The sequence below is a fragment of the Laetiporus sulphureus genome (assembly GCF_001632365.1).
Source record: "Laetiporus sulphureus 93-53 unplaced genomic scaffold LAESUscaffold_31, whole genome shotgun sequence".
NCBI lineage: Eukaryota > Fungi > Basidiomycota > Agaricomycetes > Polyporales > Laetiporaceae > Laetiporus > Laetiporus sulphureus.
In genome coordinates this window covers 75,961-93,642 of record NW_024468540.1, presented here as the reverse complement: position 1 = coordinate 93,642, position 17,682 = coordinate 75,961, and the positions used below count along the sequence as shown (strand labels likewise).

The 17,682-nt window shown below is 53.3% G+C and overlaps 5 protein-coding genes across 5 annotated transcripts; 2 read left to right on the top strand and 3 right to left on the bottom strand.

Annotated features, from left to right (window-relative positions):
* Window positions 1-78: 78 nt before the first annotated feature.
* LAESUDRAFT_727753 (uncharacterized protein) lies at window positions 79-2,558 on the bottom strand. The gene is made up of 4 exons (XM_040909285.1): window positions 1,867-2,558; window positions 1,662-1,790; window positions 1,101-1,607; window positions 79-1,047 (listed from the first exon to the last, which is right to left on the bottom strand). Exons 1-4 carry the CDS (start codon window positions 2,108-2,110, stop codon window positions 578-580), a joined length of 1,350 nt encoding a protein of 449 aa, XP_040762327.1. The 5' UTR covers window positions 2,111-2,558; the 3' UTR covers window positions 79-577.
* A 165-nt stretch (window positions 2,559-2,723) lies between these two features.
* LAESUDRAFT_737827 (iron-containing alcohol dehydrogenase) lies at window positions 2,724-4,285 on the bottom strand (the record flags this gene model as incomplete). Its single annotated transcript, XM_040910824.1, has 7 exons — window positions 2,724-2,877; window positions 2,972-3,081; window positions 3,143-3,218; window positions 3,271-3,459; window positions 3,602-3,720; window positions 3,775-4,047; window positions 4,103-4,285. 7 exons carry the CDS (start codon window positions 4,283-4,285, stop codon window positions 2,724-2,726), a joined length of 1,104 nt encoding a protein of 367 aa, XP_040762326.1.
* Window positions 4,286-5,335: 1,050 nt separating this feature from the next.
* Window positions 5,336-9,620, top strand: LAESUDRAFT_715402 (uncharacterized protein; the record flags this gene model as incomplete). The annotated part of the gene is made up of 21 exons (XM_040907150.1): window positions 5,336-5,447; window positions 5,662-5,676; window positions 5,732-5,919; window positions 5,977-6,121; window positions 6,171-6,428; window positions 6,480-6,550; window positions 6,605-6,885; window positions 6,939-7,120; window positions 7,186-7,260; window positions 7,311-7,340; window positions 7,621-7,637; window positions 7,697-7,818; window positions 7,877-7,896; window positions 7,949-8,007; window positions 8,070-8,178; window positions 8,243-8,471; window positions 8,530-8,547; window positions 8,617-8,699; window positions 8,757-8,829; window positions 8,924-9,038; window positions 9,093-9,620. The coding sequence occupies 21 exons, from the start codon at window positions 5,336-5,338 to the stop codon at window positions 9,618-9,620; spliced, it is 2,730 nt and encodes a 909-aa protein (XP_040762325.1).
* Window positions 9,621-10,369: 749 nt separating this feature from the next.
* On the top strand, window positions 10,370-11,539 carry LAESUDRAFT_657576 (flavo protein oxygenase; the record flags this gene model as incomplete). Its single annotated transcript, XM_040904697.1, has 6 exons — window positions 10,370-10,617; window positions 10,672-10,770; window positions 10,831-10,843; window positions 10,897-11,103; window positions 11,166-11,219; window positions 11,273-11,539. 6 exons carry the CDS (start codon window positions 10,370-10,372, stop codon window positions 11,537-11,539), a joined length of 888 nt encoding a protein of 295 aa, XP_040762324.1.
* Window positions 11,540-12,305: 766 nt separating this feature from the next.
* On the bottom strand, window positions 12,306-17,508 carry LAESUDRAFT_657435 (uncharacterized protein; the record flags this gene model as incomplete). Its single annotated transcript, XM_040904688.1, has 2 exons — window positions 12,306-15,904; window positions 15,960-17,508. 2 exons carry the CDS (start codon window positions 17,506-17,508, stop codon window positions 12,306-12,308), a joined length of 5,148 nt encoding a protein of 1,715 aa, XP_040762323.1.
* Between the last annotated feature and the right edge of the window lie 174 nt (window positions 17,509-17,682).

Below are 17,682 nucleotides of genomic sequence, written 5' to 3'. Positions count from 1 at the left end.
ACGCCTGGCGCGTGACGTCATCCGCATGTCCTGCACCGCATATTGCAATCAAATTCGACAATAGAAAGTGTATAAACTGTGAGTATCGAGCTGTATCTGATTTCAGTGGCCTTTGCTTTCACTGGGTCACTACCACTAAAGAGCAAGTACAATGCTGTCAAGCTACATAGAGGGTAGTTCTGATGGCCTGCTCATATTAAAGCCTCAACCCCAGATTCACAACATGCACGACGTCTACAAATCTCAAGCCGCTGAGACTTTCACAACATAGCCATATGTGCCCTGTTGCCGTACCTCACACAGCAAAGAAAGAAACTCAGTCTATGAAAAGCTGTTTCAATCTCACTGGTCCAAGGCGATCATCGATCTATCGAATCCACATCGAGTGAGCTCACCACTCGTACGTGGGTTTGCTACCCACACACATTGCTTGCGTTAAGCCGCACTGTACGAGCGGTGATCCGCTCGCGAGGTGCAAGTGGTGATGGTGGCTGACGCTGGCATAGACTCCAGTCGGAGGCAAGACGGCAGCATGGAATTAGCATGTAGTAAGAACGTCTATTGCTCTTCGTAATGCTCAGCGATCGTGGTTATGATGACGGCCTTCATCACCGTTTTCCCGCCCATGGTGACGTACGATCTCATCTGCATCCACAGGATGGAACTTCACCCTCACTTCCGTCACCTCTCTTCGCGCCTTCTTCAGTGCGTCCGTGATCGTCCGTTCCAGCTCGCTCGTCTCCTCCACGTTGAGCGTCCGCGGCACGTCTGCAGTGAGGTCGACGAACATCCGCGCCCCGGACCGCATCGCGCGGAGGTCGCGGATCCCGAGCAGGCTCTCGCTGCGATTCGCGACCTGTGTTTGTAATGACGTGGGCGCAGGCGAAGTGGATATATTTGCTGTTGGTTGGCTAGGGAGGAGAGGCGTGAGGGCGTCCATCAGGATGGTCCTTGTCTGAGAGGACACGCTCCCATCCGTGAGCTGGTGCAGAGCATTCATCAAGACCCCCCGGGTTTGCCTGATGATCAAAATCGACACCATGATGCCTGAACGACCGCCTCTCAATTATCGGGTCTCAGTTGAAGAAGAACGCGCCTACCTCCGATCGGGTCAAGCGGCAGATGCGGGAACCACCACGTCCCCAGGATCGCGACAAGTGCAACCGCACTCGAGTACGCATCGCTCCGATGGTGGATGGCGTTCGCAAACAGCACCGGGCTGTGTTCCTCGTTCGCCACTCGCTTCGTCACCCGATACAGCCACTCCTTCCCGACGACACTCGCCGCAGCGAACCACGCCGCGTTCGGGTCGAGCGCGTGTGCATGTTCATGCGCGTGCGCGATTGGTATATGATGCGATGCCTGTGCAACCGTTGCGAGCATGTCGGCGACAGTGCCTGACGGTAGGTCGATTGCTGTCTGCGACAGCGCATCCATGAGCAGCGCGAACGAGTGGATCCCGATCCCGAGTGCCCCCCCAGTGAGCATGAGCGAGACTGCTGTCGTGCCGAGCACCTCGAACTTGCCGTATCCGTACGGGTAGCGTTCTGATGGCGGCTTGCGCGAGACCCTCCACGTAAGGAGCGTCACCAAATCTCCGAGAAGGTCTGTACGCCAATGTAAGTTGGGATGAGCACACTATAGTCGTTGTGAGGACGCACCACTCGCAGAGTGACCTGCATCGGCGAGCAGCGACGCCGAGTTCATGTACCAGCCTGCGAGGCCCTTCGACGCCGTGAGCCCAATGTTCGAAAAGAGGCCGATGATGGTGATTCTGCTTCCCCGGTCGCCTGCGTCCGTCCCGTACATCCTCCAGTCAGTCTTCCATGCAGCGAGCGCGCGGCGAGACGTACAGTGTCCACATACCTGTGCCTTTCTTCAACGCTTCGACGATCTGCTCCGCGTCATGCCCGGCCCCCTCCTCGCCTGGTCCGTGCGTGTGTGTCATCGCGCCGAATATCGAGTGCGAGTGCGAGTGGGTATGTGAGTGTTCATGGCCGTGTTCGTGAGGGTCTTCCTTATGGTGATCGTGCAGGTCCTCGGTCGGCTTGCGGGGGTCCTTCCCCTTCGCCTCGCTCGAATATGGTCGTCGCGCACCAAGAGTGCTCATCGGTATGGCCTGGGATGCGTGCTGCTGCACAGGCACAAGGAACGGAGACACTGATATACGTGTAGGAAACTCTATCAAATTGAAACACGTATGAGAGCAGAGCGCCGTGAACGTCCGACGCTGATCCTGTGCCTGTCCTGTTCTCCGCGTCCGTGTGCACCGAGATGTGGTCAGGTGGTTTTGATTGACTCTGCTCGGCCCTGCGCCGATGTGGGAGGTGTGGGGAGCGCGAGCTGACCGACTGAGCTGCAACATCTGGATTAAAGCCGCCTTGTAACCGTCTTGGCACGTCGGTGGCGGGCTCTGAGAACGATGACTGCCGAAACCGCTCTATTTGCTGAAAATCGCCGTCCTCGGTGGTGAGACGATGCTGGAACTCAGAGACAGCGGGTGAGGATGTCGTGGTCGGGGACAGCGTTTACATGCAGACGCTCGGTTCCGTCATCCGCGACGTGCAATTCGCTCGCTTTCGCTCGTAAATGTTGTGTATATGACTGAGCGGGTCATCATCAGTCGATGAGGAAGACCAGGCGTCCGGTGACGAATGGGAAATACAAATAAACTAAGGCGTTACGGGACATCGTCGGCGGCCGCGACTACTGTACATCTCTTCTTACTTCGGATACAACCCCTCCAACAGCTTCACCACCTGCGGATACGTCGGATCATCCCTGCTGCCCACAGCGAGCTCCGCAATCTTGGGCACGTCGGTCTTGGGGACTTTGTATTCTTCCAGGTTGGACTGCAGTCCCAGATTCTTCACCAGTCTACGTGCACCTAGTCAGCATTCTCTGGGTGTTCCGGCTTTGATGAACGCACCTGTCAATGAGGCTCGACAGTTTGAGCACGTCGCCATTTTACGAGCCTGTGGGCTGCTCGCGAAGATGGAAAAGAACGCCAGAGAGCCACTCCTTGTCCTCCTCAGAGGCGATCTGGGCTTTCAGCGCAACCGTCGGCGCCAGAGTCAGGCACTGGATGGTGAAAGTCAGTATAATCAGCGGACGGCTCATGAAAGACGATCTAAGCACGTACAGACGTGATCCCATGAGGAATGTTGTACGTCGCGCCCAACTTGTGTCCAAGAGTATGAGACAGAAGACCAGCACCACTACAGTCACTCATTGAATCTCATTCTATGGCTTTATTTGTAAGCGGTTTACCTGTACTTCTCCGGTTTGAGAGGCCAGAGACTCATCCACGATGCAATCTGGAGCCTCTGCCTGACATCAATCGCCTCTGGGTTGGCCTTTGATTCCGGAAGATACTTGAAGAGATCAGCGAGGGCGGCATAGCAGAGGTGCTTGATGGGCGGAGGGACAAACGGTCTGTACAGATTCTCTGAGTGGAGACTAAGGCTCAGCAAATGCCGCTATCAGGTGTCAACATGATACGCACCGACTGCATGGTCTACTGCACGCATTCCTGTGGATAGCCTGGGACAAGGAAGCAATGAATGGGAACATCGTTGGATTAGCTCATGACGAGTCTCACCAAAGCCATTCAGGCGTCGCGAGTGTCAATTCAGCGTCAAGGATAATTCCCGCAGGAGCTAGCTGCGGGTTCGCCACGAGGACTTTGCTGCCCTCCTCGTTGGTGTATCCTGCGCCTTCCTGTTGAAATGAAGTCAGCATACTATGTCCAAATTCAATGAAGGTGCGACCAACAGTATACTCCGCAGCACTGAGCGTCGTCGGAATGGCGATCTGTTTCAAGAACTCTCCGCCGGTCTTCTGCTGGTGGAAGTACAAGATTGCTTTTGATGCGTCAATTGGCGAGCCTCCTCCGACGGAGATGATGATATCTGCGCCCACGTCTTCGAACACTTTCAACCCCTTATGAATATCCGCAACTGGCGAGTGCTGTCGTATCTCATGAAAAGTGCCACCATACGCTTGGCGCTCCTTGAGAACGGCTTCCACCCTCTTGACGACATCCGTCTAAAAGAATGGAGCCAATCAGTACAATGTTGAGGGTGGTTGAACCTGCATGCACCTTCTCGTACAAACTTTTCCCTGTTACAATCAGCGCTTTGGTCCCTCCAACAATGTGCAACAGTTTAGGCAGCGCGGTCTTGAGCGAACCTGAGCCATAGTAAACCCCCTTCAATGTTTCCGTCCAGGCATATGAACCTTTCAGCGAGGAAGACTCAAACTTTGTGTTCTCGAGGCCGGACATGGTGCTGAAATGCTGTTGATGAGGTTAAACGTTGAAACGTTGATATTTAGCACTTGCTTGCATCGATCAACGTCATATGTGCCCGGGCCTGAAGGATTTCTTGCTCTACTCCACGGGGTCTCGTCTTCTTATCAAAATGTTTAGCCGACATCGCGGCTTCCATGCTGTGTCGAGGGATAGCTGACTCTGCTGGATACCCATTGATTGCTCTTCATATTGAGTGTTTTGCTTGCGTAAGTCGATATGCAGAACAATATCCTGTCAAGCTGTTATGATCATCTCGAAGACACACTCTTAAAGTAGTACCACGGTTTAAATTGCAGCCGTGCCAAAGAACTCGGAGTTTGCAATCGTGTCCAGCCTCCCTGGTGTACGTAACCGTGTCAACAAAAATCGAAAGCCAAACAAAGATGGCAATGGAATCGACTAATCTCGCTATAATACGTGTGATGCATGATGGGAGAATTGCAACATTGATGCGTCGATGATCGCAAACCTGCCAACTCGGCTCATTATCCCGCTCCATGAAACACGTCCTGGTGGCCACATAGCCTCCGCAAGCCTCGACGACGCTCACTGTGAACCACGCGAGGTTGCGCCTCAAAGTCTCTGCCTATGGTTGCATGATTCGAATTTGTATGAGACGTGCGGTAGTCAAGTCTTGGAATCGAGGTTTCAAGCTATCACTAAAAGACATTCTCATAATATAATAAAATTCAGCGCCGCAATCGTCAATCTTCGTCACTACATCCGTGTGACCCATGAGTCGGATCAATATGACATCTGCCGAGGACCCTGAACCACAACGACAAAAGAACATGACAAATAAACGAAACACTCGCTGTAAGCTCTCTGATATGGACTTCCAACTGCTGGCGATCCCGTAGCGTATTCATCGAACGCGCTGAATTGGCCGCTCTCAAATTCAAGGGCCTGTGATCTCAATCTTGGTTCAACGGTCGCCTATCGCACACGCACGAAGTCGAATTAGACAATTGTATTTTGCAATTCATTCGAGACTGTTGGCCAGTGCCTGGCAACCTCCTTTTCATGTCTCCTGCAGCGCAAGAAGAGGGATCGGAAAGGTCAGAAGAGGAGCTGCAAGGCGGAGATGGTGCATCTGGAAGCGCAGCAACCCAGAGCATCAAAAGAACTTCACGAGGTGAGCTTTCGCGGTGTCGGCGGAACCTCGAACGGTCCCTGGCCAATTTGAATTTCTGCATACAGCCTGTGATAGATGCCGCAGATCAAAGAGCAAGTGCGAACCCGCACTCAATGGCGGAGAGCAATGCAGAAGTTGTCAAGCTGCAGGTGCAGGTATTAAAACCGCATATACGCGTCCATGGCGACCGCTGAATGAAGCGTTTCTCTTGCAGAGTGCACGTTCTCAGGTTAGCTAGCCCATTGCGCAATAGATACATAGCAGAAGCGAAACCCTTCTACTAGGTCCAATTTTCAGGCGCGGGCCGCCGAAGGGGTACATCCAGGCATTAGAACGCCGGCTTCACCAAATGGAGAGCGTGCTGGCAGCGATCATGAGCTCCAAAGATCCTCGTACGAAGGGGATCGTCGCTGATCTCAAAAGAGATTCTCTCGCGCGGAGTATCCTGGACGGCGTTGACTCCGGGCCGTTCGTAGGTTATCAGTTCGCTCGGTGTTTAAAGTTGTTACTCAAGTGAGGCGTTCCTTAGGGGCCCAGTGGAAGGTCACAGCGATCGGTAGACCCTACGCAGGACAATTTCTTCGCTTCAATCGTCAGTGTGGCTCAGCAGAAACAAGTGAGCGACCGTTCACGGCGGCAGTCCCGCGTCACGCGCGAGAGTGTCACTCAGAAAGGTGCATGCTGCTAACTCCGCAGTTGACTATATGCTCATCACACGCTCAGATCCAACTGCTCTGGCTCGACCTACACTTGAATGGCAGGATCGCCTGTCACAGTCTCTTGCACACTGGTCCGGGCAGCAGCAAGAGGCAAACACGGCTAATGCCTCCCGTTCACTGGATACTGCACCACAAGCACACCCTCCTGACAATGCGAGGCGCCCCACGAACGATGGCAGGGAACGGGCTAAACGCAAGCGGCGTTTAGCACCGGCATCGAATGTACCTGATCCAGAGTGGAACGACTTACATCCTATGGACGGTAAGCAGCGACAACAGCGGCGATGTGGATCGAGTCGATAATATGTGTTAGATACTGACAAGGATGAGTTGGATGACTGTGCGGACGCATTCGGCAACCTATCAATAGATGAGAACAAGGAGGTAAAAGGCTGAGTTTTGAGTCATTGATTCGTGGCAACTAAGATATTGCTATAGGTCAGATACCACGGAAACTCTTCTGGGCTCATTTTTCTAGCTAGGGACAAACGATGGGATGCCCGCAACGTCGGTGGGATCTGGAACTTCCCAATGTCGAAGTTATGGCCAGGTGGTCTCCCAACCGAGAGCACAAACGCTAATGATAGACGCGGCGATGCCGACATCCGACTGCCTTCTTACAGCGTCCAAGATGAGCTGGTGGAAATGTACTTCACATATATCAATTCGGCGTTCCCCGTGATTGACAAGGAGGCATTCGTGGAGCAGTATGAAGCGAAGTTGGCCGCTCATTGTCTATCGCATTCATCCCACTGACTCATCACGCGGTCAGCAAGCGAGGATATCAACACGAGAGCAGCAACTCGAGGATTGACGAAAGCTTGCTACCATTAAAGCCCGAACGCATGCAGAAGCTGTCAGAATTGCTGCTGTTTGCTATGTTTGCGTTTGCTCAACAGCCTGAGGACCCGAAGCTCGCCGCACAGTATGCGATAAGTGCACGCAAGGTACTTGGTGAGTTCCGAATGTCATGCTGTTCTTGGTTAGTGAGGATCCGCTCATGTTCACCAAATGCGTAGACAAGATGTACCAAGAGAGCCGGACGTCGACCGTACAGGCACTGATCTTGCTTGGTGTGCGGGAGCTTGGTATAGGTGGGTGTCGAATAAATACAAACGCTTTGACATTTACCTTTCGGATCCAGGAAGTCTTGAAGAAGGATGGCTACACGTAGGTGAGTTTGGGACAGAACTTTGGCTTAGTAGACATGATAGATTTTGCGTTTTAACTATGCACGATGATCGATGCAAAGACAGACGTGATCGCTAACAGCGTGATATATGCTAAAAATCGTGAAGGGTTAGGAGAATTCACTCTGGCGTGCCTTTGCATCGATCACAGTGCATAGCTGGCTAGTGCGTGTACTGTGAATGGGACGTTGCTTGTGGCTCGAGAGTGCATGTGAAATTAATGGTTGTTGACCGACACACTGAAACCCATTTTTACACGAACAGGGATGGCTGTTAGGATGGTATGTTTCAAGTGGATTACGTGTATGACCCGTGAAACTCAGCACGGCACTTTCGCAAGGCCTATGACCTAGGACTTAACCGTAATTCCGAGAAGTGGCAAAACCACGGAGAAGAGCTATTCACGGCCAAGGAGAACAGCATCCGGAGACGCATCTGGTGGGCATGCTGTCTGGCTGATAGGTGAGACGAGTAATCCATGAGTGGACGTTAACGCACGCTCATCGTGGTGTTGGGTCAGGTATTCAGCGCAGACTCTTGGTATGTGTGCCTTCAATGCAATCGCTGCCTTGCTGAAATTAAGTGCCATAAGGGCGACCGATGGCTATCCATGAAGGTGACTTCTCCACGCCTCTACCGGAGGTTAGTGAGGTGCGCATGATATTGCTTGCACGAGGGGGGGGGGGGGGAACTAAAACAATTCATGGTTCCAGCGTGACGCAGAAGAACAGTGGATTGCTTTACATACCAACAGCTCTGGTCACGCGATCCCTCCCGCGCCTGCCAGGTCATCTAGCTTTTTCCGTGAAACTGCATCCCTGTGTGCGTCGTGATCTTCCTCTGGAAGATCACTCTTGCTGACTCAATTGTCCGCAATTGCGTGCAGCGGTCATCCACGAACAAGTGATAGAGAAGATATATCCTGTCACGCGTGTCTCCACATTGCCACGGCGTCAGATTATGGAAGAACTCCACACGCGCTTGATGAACTGGTCTATCAACCTACCGGAGCCGCTGAAATTCTCATCCACCAGTAAGAAGCCTTGTCCGGCACCGCACATTCTGACGCTACATTGTCAATACTGGGCTGTCATGCTTTATCTCCACAGACCATTGTGAGTGCAACCATGTCGATCTTTTCATAATTTCATTACTTACCTGCTTCTGTGGAAGCATACCGAAGAATTTCGAGTATGTAGCAGCAATTTTCATGAGCAAAAAAAGCTGATAGACATGTTCAAGCTTGAGCACGTCGCCCAGGCCGTCATCAAATCATGCCGACGCTATCCCTTGGAAATCACTTGATTATTGTCAAAGTGCTGCTTCTCATATTGCCACTTTCGGTAAACAGATTCTCCGAGGCCGACATCCTCGATAAAATGCTGATACAAGATATGTAGCCACGTTTTACCATCAAAATTATGACTTGAAGTGGGGATCGCCCTTCTTCACGACGTATTTGCAAAGTGCAGGGTACGTGAATTATGTATGAATTGAAGATCGGTACTGAGATGTCTCCAGAATCATGCACATAATTACGCGTGAGCCGTCCTATCATACAGAACAGAACATGGATAATTCCTGAGCGCATCGCCTGTGGATATGCAGTGAAGCATCGACATTCAGAGCCTCGAGCCATGCTGGGCCTACGAGATTGCATCGCTGCATGTGACCATATGAGAGTATGTTTCGCAGCTTATGTAGTGACGCCGTTTAATCTGGGAGATTTCTTCCAGGGTGTGTGGCCTATGGCGGCTCGAGTGGGGGATTTGCTCCGCGGTGCCAGCGTTCACTTTAATTTGGATTTGGGTACCTCTGTCGGCCCCTCTCGGAAGCGACCCGCTGAGAACATGCCTGATACGGAACGCATGTCTCAATCACATCAACAAGACTATCAAGCACTGGTCGTACCCACTGTGCCCCCAGCTACATCCGACGTCCGTCACTCGTATGCGACTCCGCAGACCAACAATCAGTCTCGAGACAGCGTGCAAGATCTCCACGCCAGCCTTCTCGCAGATTTCTTTGATCCGGGCATTCCTTTTCCGACACCTGCGGCCCCCATTATGCCTAGCTACGATTGGTGGCCTGCAGTATCGGCCTCTGAGAACGTCCCTTGGACTCAAAACCAAGAGGAGTACAATCCCTACCTGGCGATTCCTTCCCAGTCTTTCACGTTCGGTCAACAGCATCTGTCGCCGGACTTTCTGCACGGAATTAGGGACCCTGTCCTGCATTTCCCATCTGCTTTCCTTCCTCGATAGAAACCCCAGTGGTCTGTAACTGTGCATCATCTATTATGACGACTCATACACTAGATCAAGCTGCCTCATGTCTTCGTTTCTCCACGATCGTGCCTGAATCCCCATTTCTTCTCATCGAGTTTCTCGAGCCTGTACTGACGCATGCAAACTCAATAGCGGCAGTTCACGCACCCGACCCGCAGTATCTCACCGGAAACCTGCCAGCGTAGTTGGGTGGGATCGTTCCCAACGTTAATATTCTCACGGAAATGCGGGTATGCTACCGCTGACTGGCTCATCACTATCCGATTGGACAATGCAAGCGATTGCCGGCTCGTTTTATCCTCCTTGGTCATCTTTTGAGAAAACCTTACTCATGACTTACTCAGTGCCGGCATTTCGCGTCGATCTGTTCAGACGGCTCCTGACACTGTGTCTTTACTTTGCAGATCTCAAATTGACCCTCCATGCCTTTTCAGTGCGCGAGAGCACATGAATTAATATACAGTGCCTGATGCATACCGGGGTGCCATGACAGTGCATTTCACACTGACTAAAAGTAGGACGCACGCCAGCCCAGCTGGTGTCACTCGCTTGAACCGGAGACGTAGATCAGAGCACCCACGGCGCCCGTCCGACTCGAGTCCCGTGTGCGTATCGAATGGAGGAATGGCTTTTCCCGAGGTCCCTCCGCTACTTAGAAGAACGCAGGGCAACGGAGAAGTTCAGTTCTTGGAACCCTAGCTCACGCCTGCTTTGAGAACTCCACAATGTTCCAACGCCTCCTCTCAGCGTCGAGTCGCTTCATTCGCTCGTTTGGCACATCCTCGGCTCGAGGTTCTGAGTCTGGCCTGCCAAAATTCAACTCAGCGCCATCGTTCAAGCTGACGCAAAGTCCCAATCCTGGATGGAAGTGGGGAGAAGGTCTTTCACCGGAGTCCAGTGAAATGGCCAAGCAATGGAAGGAAGACGAGAAGCTGGGCTGGAAGAGCTACACGCTGAAGGAGACGCACGGCAAGTGAGTGCTAAGGCTCACCTTCGAGGCTGGATTCACCTGATGTTGAGGTAATAGGGACGTGTACTTCCTGCTTACAAGCTCAATAATCCCTCGCCCAATCGCCTTTATCTCTTCGTTATCAGCGGATGGCGTTCCAAACCTTGCACCCATGAGGTACGATCCAGGGCAGTTCGGGTGTTCTGCAGATCATTGATCACCGCTTCTTCCGAACAGCTACTTCTCCCTGGTATGACGCTTGATCGTCCTTCCGGAACAGGAAGTTGACGTCCGCTTTCATAGCTTGCTCATGATCCTCCGATGGTCGGCGTGTCGTTCGCGATCTTCCAGGGGATCGGCAAGAACACGCGAGACAACATACTTGCTACCAAGACCTTCACGGTTAATATCATCAGCGAGCCTTTCCTTGACGCGGCGAATGCTTGCTCGATTGATGCTCCTCCGGAGGTAGACGAATGGCTAGTCAGCGGGCTCACACCAGTACCGAGTGTACGTCAATATCATCCTATTTCGCCTCCCTCATTGGCTGATGGTAACATCTCGCTATCAAGACGCTGATCAAGCCTGCACGAGTAAAAGAAAGCGCCATCAGTTTCGAATGCGAGGTGAGAATAGGGTTATCCCCAAACTGCAGATCTGCTTACCGATCCTTTTGTAGCTCTTCCACTCGCATGATCTCTACTCGAATTACGGCCCTGAGATGACCAACACGTTCATCATGGGAAGCATCAAACTGATGCACGTTCGCAACGCCGTCCTGTCCTCAGACGGCGTAAACGTCGACCCCGCAAAGCTGCGGCCAATGTCGCGTCTCGGGATGTTCACATACGCTCGTCTTGGTGACGGTATCGACATTCCAATCCCGATGTGGGCGCAGAAGAAGGAGGAGGTAACGGAGGTGTTGCAGGCGAAAAGCAAGCTCTAGAGTGCGTCGAGCGCATTATACCATTACACAGTGTTTCAGTCGTTAGGCTCGAGCGTCCATTGTCTTGATAGTATGTTATTTCAGTCCGTCTATCCGTCAATGCTACCTTTTCGATGGTTACAGATCTCAATGCCGCGACTTGATTGATCTCGTGAGAGCATCTTTTTGTCTCTCGTTCCAACTTCTTCGCAACCGGCGATTTGCGACTTATGCGATCCACCAGCGCCTGTGATTTGACGCAGCTGGACGACTGTAGGAGAGATTATGCATGTCCCAAAACGCCTGGAAAATGCAGCATTTGTTTTGCAGGAAAGCGGTGTGTTCACGAACATATGGAGAGCTTGCGGAAGTGAGACTGATGTGGCCGCAGCACATTACTACGCGATCACGTGGCCGTGTTCCAACGCGTCGAATTCGCAACATGAGCCGTCATGAAGGAGAAAATCATTGGGAAGTACTTAAGAAGGCGCAACAAGGGATCTGAAGGGATAATTAACATGTTACATGCGAGACGTACAGATGGTGCAGTCATTAAACATAAGAGAGAGGACATATTACTTCCACATAGGACAGAACTTTAACGAACGCGGATGTATCTTAACAAGCGTAGTGAGTCCGAGGGTGACAGCAGATGATATACAAGACGATAGCAGTAACTCAAAGCTGAAAAAGAGGGGGGTCTAGAAAATCTTGAATCAGCCAGAGCGATGCAGACAGATGAACTAAACGTACGGGTACAGCGAGAGGGCTCCACGACGACATCCGTCTATGATATAGTGCCGTTGGTTCGGTCATGATCGCTTCTATCAGTCTGCAAATACGCCAGCACTGGCGCGATCATGCTGTTGTGGCGACAGACAATCTCCAGATCGCGTCCGCTCCACAGCCGTTGCTGATGCGATTGACTAGATGCTTCGCGCTGGAGTTGATCGTCGTCACTGCGGAAGTCGGGACTATCACTCAGATCGTGCTCAAGCTTGCCGGGCCCGTGGCGATGGTACACTTGACTCCGAGACTTTGACCGGACATGAGGGCCGTTGCCTCGCCGCCTATTACCCGAGACCCCGGAACCATTGGGGGGAGCGAACAGAGCCCTGGTGCTCGAGATGCTCGCATGAGCTCCGTGTCGCGATGATGATGCACCGACGAGACGTGCAAATGCCTGATCCACCGGTGATAACGGTGTAGGGTAATCATCCTCCTCGGGCTGGATGAGAGTCTCCTCCAAGACTTTGAACGCAAGATTCTCATGGGCTAGTCGTTCCTTGGCCGATGATCCTGACGCGCTGCCCGGAGATGGTTGCAAAGACGCGATGTCGATTTGTTGTCTCAGCGAGACAGTCCACTGGTGTCGGATCAAAGGATCGTCAACGCTGAACATATACCGTCGCTTCATTCCAGTGTGGTTGAGGAACGCGACCTGGAAGGTGTTCCGCATGAAGGCTCGTTCGACTACTAAAGGATTGCCGAAAGGAAGTCCAGAGTAGAGGAGTGCGTTTGGTCCCGAACGCCACATAATGATAGATTTCGAGCCTAATGAAGTACCAATCACACGGAAGGACGCCTCGGAAGACTTAGAGAAGTTGAGCACAGGCGGATCAAACACCAAGTCCTGACCAAAGAGCTGGATGGTCAAGTGCGAATCTGGATGAGGTATGCGCATGACGATCGGCTCCGACTGCACACGATATGTCAGGCGGGAGGGGAGGGGACGTTTGATGGTGATCGGAATGTCAGGAGGGTCGGTGGCGGAGGTGGGTCCGCGAGCTTGTGACAGCCGTTCACGACGGATTGATGCATATATCTTGTCTAACAGGTCATCGGAGACAAGACTTCTTGGGTCAAACCGTCTGAAGCTAGTGATGAAGTCCTGAGAGATAATGTTTCGCTTGGGATAACCCGTCATCCCGGGCTCGTCCGCAATGCTGCCATGCATGACCTCGTTGAGCTGCACAATGGCACGCACAATCCGTATGGCAAGGTCTCTGTCATAGGCAACGATCCCCGCATTGGCTTCATACCAACGGCTGGCAAACGAGTCTAAGAGGTATTCAAGTGCCCCCACCTTTGCCGGGATGCATATGGACTGCAAATAGACTCGGAATGCCTTGTCAACCCTCACGCCCGTAAGTCCGAAGCTATCCACGTATGCCTTCATGACGACCTTGGACGACCGTCGCGCTAGATACTCCCCTAACCTCATCCTATCTAGGTCCAGTGTCCTAAAGAGCAACTGACCCAAAGCGATGTGGTCATCCCTGCTGCATGTCGTCTTGCTAAAGAGAGCGGTGATAGCATGTTCGGGATCTTTGGCAAATTGATGCACGAAGCTGCGGATCACTGGATGCTTTGTCGGATTCGCGTTCACTGGCACCTTGCCGCGAGATTCATCGCGATCGCTGCTGAGCCGGAGCTGACGAAGTTGACACACACTCTTCACAATGAATTTCCTATCCAAAGGGCTAGGTTTCATGGTTTCCAAAAGCGCGTCCGAGTCTTGCACGATGGGCTTGGCAATCACCAGAATGTCATCGAAGAGGAACAAGAATCGATCTTTCACCGTGTTTGCATTTGCAACTTGTAGTACAGGCGATGAGAGAATCAATTTCCTTGGCGGTTCATCGATCGTGTTAGGCCACGGCGAGCTTTTCGATCCTCTCCCGAGAATCTCATCGAGACGTTCCAACACAATCACGCTTTGTGACGCTTCATTGCTTGGTAGTTCCGGGGATCGGTGAGAAGATGAGATCGACGCGGAATATGACTCCGACGTCGAATGATTGGTGTATTCCTCCAAAGATGACTGTGGGTCGGGAGTTGTGGATGACAGCAGTTCGGGCGGTGAGCTATAGGAGTTGGAAAAGTCTAGCATGGAAGGAGGCGATATTACACCATTTGTCCGGGTTAGTACATCGACCTCCGCTCTGACGGGGAGAACTGGCTCTGGAACAGTATCCAATCTTGCCAACACCTCTGTTCGCACTTGGACACCGGTCAATTTCCTCTCCTCTGCGGTCGCAGTGTTGACGCCAACCGTCGCGCTGCTAGGAGCACTGCTCGGGGTACGCGCCGTTTCCGGACTGGGCTCCTCCCACTCCGTAGCGAGCTCCATCTCTTTCCGACCTAGCAACAGGTCTGAAAGAGATGGCTTCTTGTTGCCCATCTGCGGACGGGACTCCGCACTAGGAGAAGTTGATGCTCCGGGAATCTGGACCGGCGATGTATGGGTTGGGAACAACTTCCTTTTCGCATTTAGCCACTTCTTCACTCCCTCACGATTCATGGGCAGCTTCAGGGATCCCGTAGTGCTCGCATCAGAAGCCGTCGGGTGCATGCTGAATTGGTCTCCTTGCGAGTTCGATGACGATACCGCCGTTATGGGAGGCGGAGAAGTCACCGTGTTGAATTTCGGCAAAAGGCGGCTGTCTGATGCCTGGTGAGACAGCTTGCGCTCTCTATTAGCTTCAACACCCCGTGTGGCTGTATTGGATGAGCCTGAGCTCGACGTGGCTTCTGTGCCCATCCCGCCAGCAGACGCGATATCGGGATTCGATGTCGACTGCGACAGGCCCCTTGCGCGGTTGCGTTGCTCCTCCAACTCCTTGATGCCTGGGAAAGGGAACAACTTGGAATTTGACTCGAAATTGTACTGCACCGCCAAATCGTTCGGAGTGGCAGGTGATACCCCAGAGTGGGTCGACGCTGCCATAGGCAGAGAGACAATAGACGTCGATGCAGAGGGCACCTGTATCTCGTGGCTCTGGTCTCCTTTCTCCTTTGTGAGACTCGTACGACTCTCCCGGCTGACGCTCGAGTCCGTATTGTTCCTTCTGTCCCGGATGCCAGTGCTGTTCGCGCGAGATCTCCGGCCATTCACCGAGCCGCTCCTGCTGAGCGAGAACGTGTTCTTGACCTTCTCCCATGTGCTCGTGGACTCCGCGGCCCGCTTCATGGTCGAGTCTGTCAGGGTGGCCCGCTGGTCCTCCCACTCGGGGAAGTCCGTGTTGGATGGGGACCGATCTGACTGGCTCGGCACCACCGACAAGCGAGTCGGATATGTGATCGGAGATGTTGGCCTACCAGCTGGAGCATCCCTGGCTGCAGACGTGAGCGGAATGATAGGAGATATGGGCGAGGGAGGGCCGTTCGCGAGGGTAGGCTCTGGCGATGTTTCGAGCTCTACAACCAGATCCGGTCGTGGTGGAGGATGAGGAGATGTACGAGGATAGCTTCGATTTGAATGGCGATCGGAGTTTTCAGCGGAGGGACGCTCATCACCACCCTCGACCTCTGGTTCCGGCTCCCGAACATCGTCCTCGATATCGTCGTCCTCATCATCGTCGACAGGCATTCGTCGGACGGGTACTGTAGCGTTCGTCAGTATATGTGGTCGCGTCGGATTACAAGTTGGACTACGCACAGGAATCAGCCACCCAGCTTTTCTCGTTTTCACGGTCACGCTCATGGGCCAACCGCGACCTACTCCTCGCCTCTTGATAAACCACCTGTTCTTCGTCCTCGTCCAGATATTGCTTCTCCCTCAAAGGCGTGGCGAATGGGCTCGCAGGAAACGCGTCTCGAGAGGATAATCCAGTATTGCGCGAGAGGTAAACCGGGACAGTGGTTGCAGACGTCGCAGACTCAGTGGGACTGCTGCTGGTCGCAGCGTCTGCAGCAAGTGGAAGTCGCACATTGGGAAGCTGCGTAAAGCCGCGACCAGGCGTGGGTGGTTGCGGAAGAGGACGCCGAGGTGAGAGGTGTTGAGGGACATCGTCCTCATCCTCAACAACCACTCCTCGATGAAGGGTGGGTTTCTCATAAGTATAAGCTGCATTCCCGTTGGCTTTCGCAAGCGGTGACACGCGCCCAGCATCTCCATTAGTCGCCCGAGGAGAAGATGGAAGACGGGGTGGTTCAGGTGGATTGTATAACGGCGGTGGCTGTGGCAAAGGCGTGGATGGTACATTGGGAGTCGTGGGTGCAGTCGAAGCCGGCTCCCGCTCTTCACGGTCATCAACCACCGTCGACGCACGCGATGAGCGTCTTGATCTGCGCCGTCTACGCTTAGGTGGTATTGTCGGCGCTGCAACCTCCTCCCCTCCACTGGTCTGGTCGCCGTCGGCTAGGTTGATCCTGTTCCCTAGCCGATGCAACATCAGCCGGCGTGCAGCTATCCGCTCACCTCCGGCAACTGTGTTGTTTCGCTGCAGCCGTGCACCGCCCGGAGGCGGTGTAGGAGACGGCGAGATGAAGGACATGTCCACGGGCTCCCGCCCGCCCGTGAGCTTCGACATCGCCATCGCTCGAGCTGCACCGGCGCTATTTGACCGGTATAACCCCATCCGTGCGATGCCATGTTGGATATCATCTAGTGTAGGCAGTGGAGTCGATGATGTCCCCGGGTAGAAGAAAGGCGAGGCAAGAAACCGGGAAGGGGGAAGAGCAAATGCTGACGGTATCGGAACAGGCGATATGAGGGGAGGAGAAGGTGGAGGATCTTCGCCAGGGGCCGAAGTATAGTTTTCATCCGCCGAGGATTCGTTGGTATGACTTGCCGAGCTGAAATGCGAGGGTGCCTTCGTTGATGCCTTGCCCTTCATGTCTCTGGAACCCCTCGACCGTGTCCGCGATCGTGAGCGTCGTTTTGCACGCACAGGGGTGGATTCCGCCGCTGGAGCCTCTGGCGGTGGTGCACCGACCTCTTCTCGCTTCACCTCTTCCTTTGGTGCTTCGGTCCCGGGGCCTTGGTCCACCTTTTCCTCGTGCTGCGCCTGCTTCCCGTCCGAATCCTGAGAGTCCTGAGCGCTCTCTTCATCTATTCCACGATCGTGCTCTACTCGTTCTCCCTCGCTGACTGCTTCGACGTGCATCGGGGGCCGTCTTCCATCCTTCATGCGCGGAAGAGAGGCGGCGCGTTTCAATTTCGCGATGGCGGTCGCTCGCTGCTCGGCGACAGATGACGGCTCCATGATCCTGCCGGGGCTAGCGATGATGATGGTAGTTGTAGACTTCGGACTCTGTAAGAATAGCTTGACCGGCTTGCGTGGCGGACTGAATTGGAGTTGAATACAAGAACGGGCAACTTTTCGTCCACCAGGATCTGCAGAGCAGATGAGAACGATGAACGAACAGCTCGCGGGGCT

What these genes read in the sequence shown, in the direction of transcription:
- LAESUDRAFT_727753 (XM_040909285.1), bottom strand. Translation starts at nt 2,110, where the DNA reads ATGAGCACTCTTGGTGCGCGACGACCATATTCGAGCGAGGCGAAGGGG. An exon ending in AGCGTTGAAGAAAGGCACAG is followed by an intron (nt 1,791 to 1,866) that starts GTATGTGGACAC and finishes GGACGGACGCAG; the next exon opens with GCGACCGGGGAAGCAGAATC. An exon ending in TGCAGGTCACTCTGCGAGTG is followed by an intron (nt 1,608 to 1,661) that starts GTGCGTCCTCAC and finishes ATTGGCGTACAG; the next exon opens with ACCTTCTCGGAGATTTGGTG.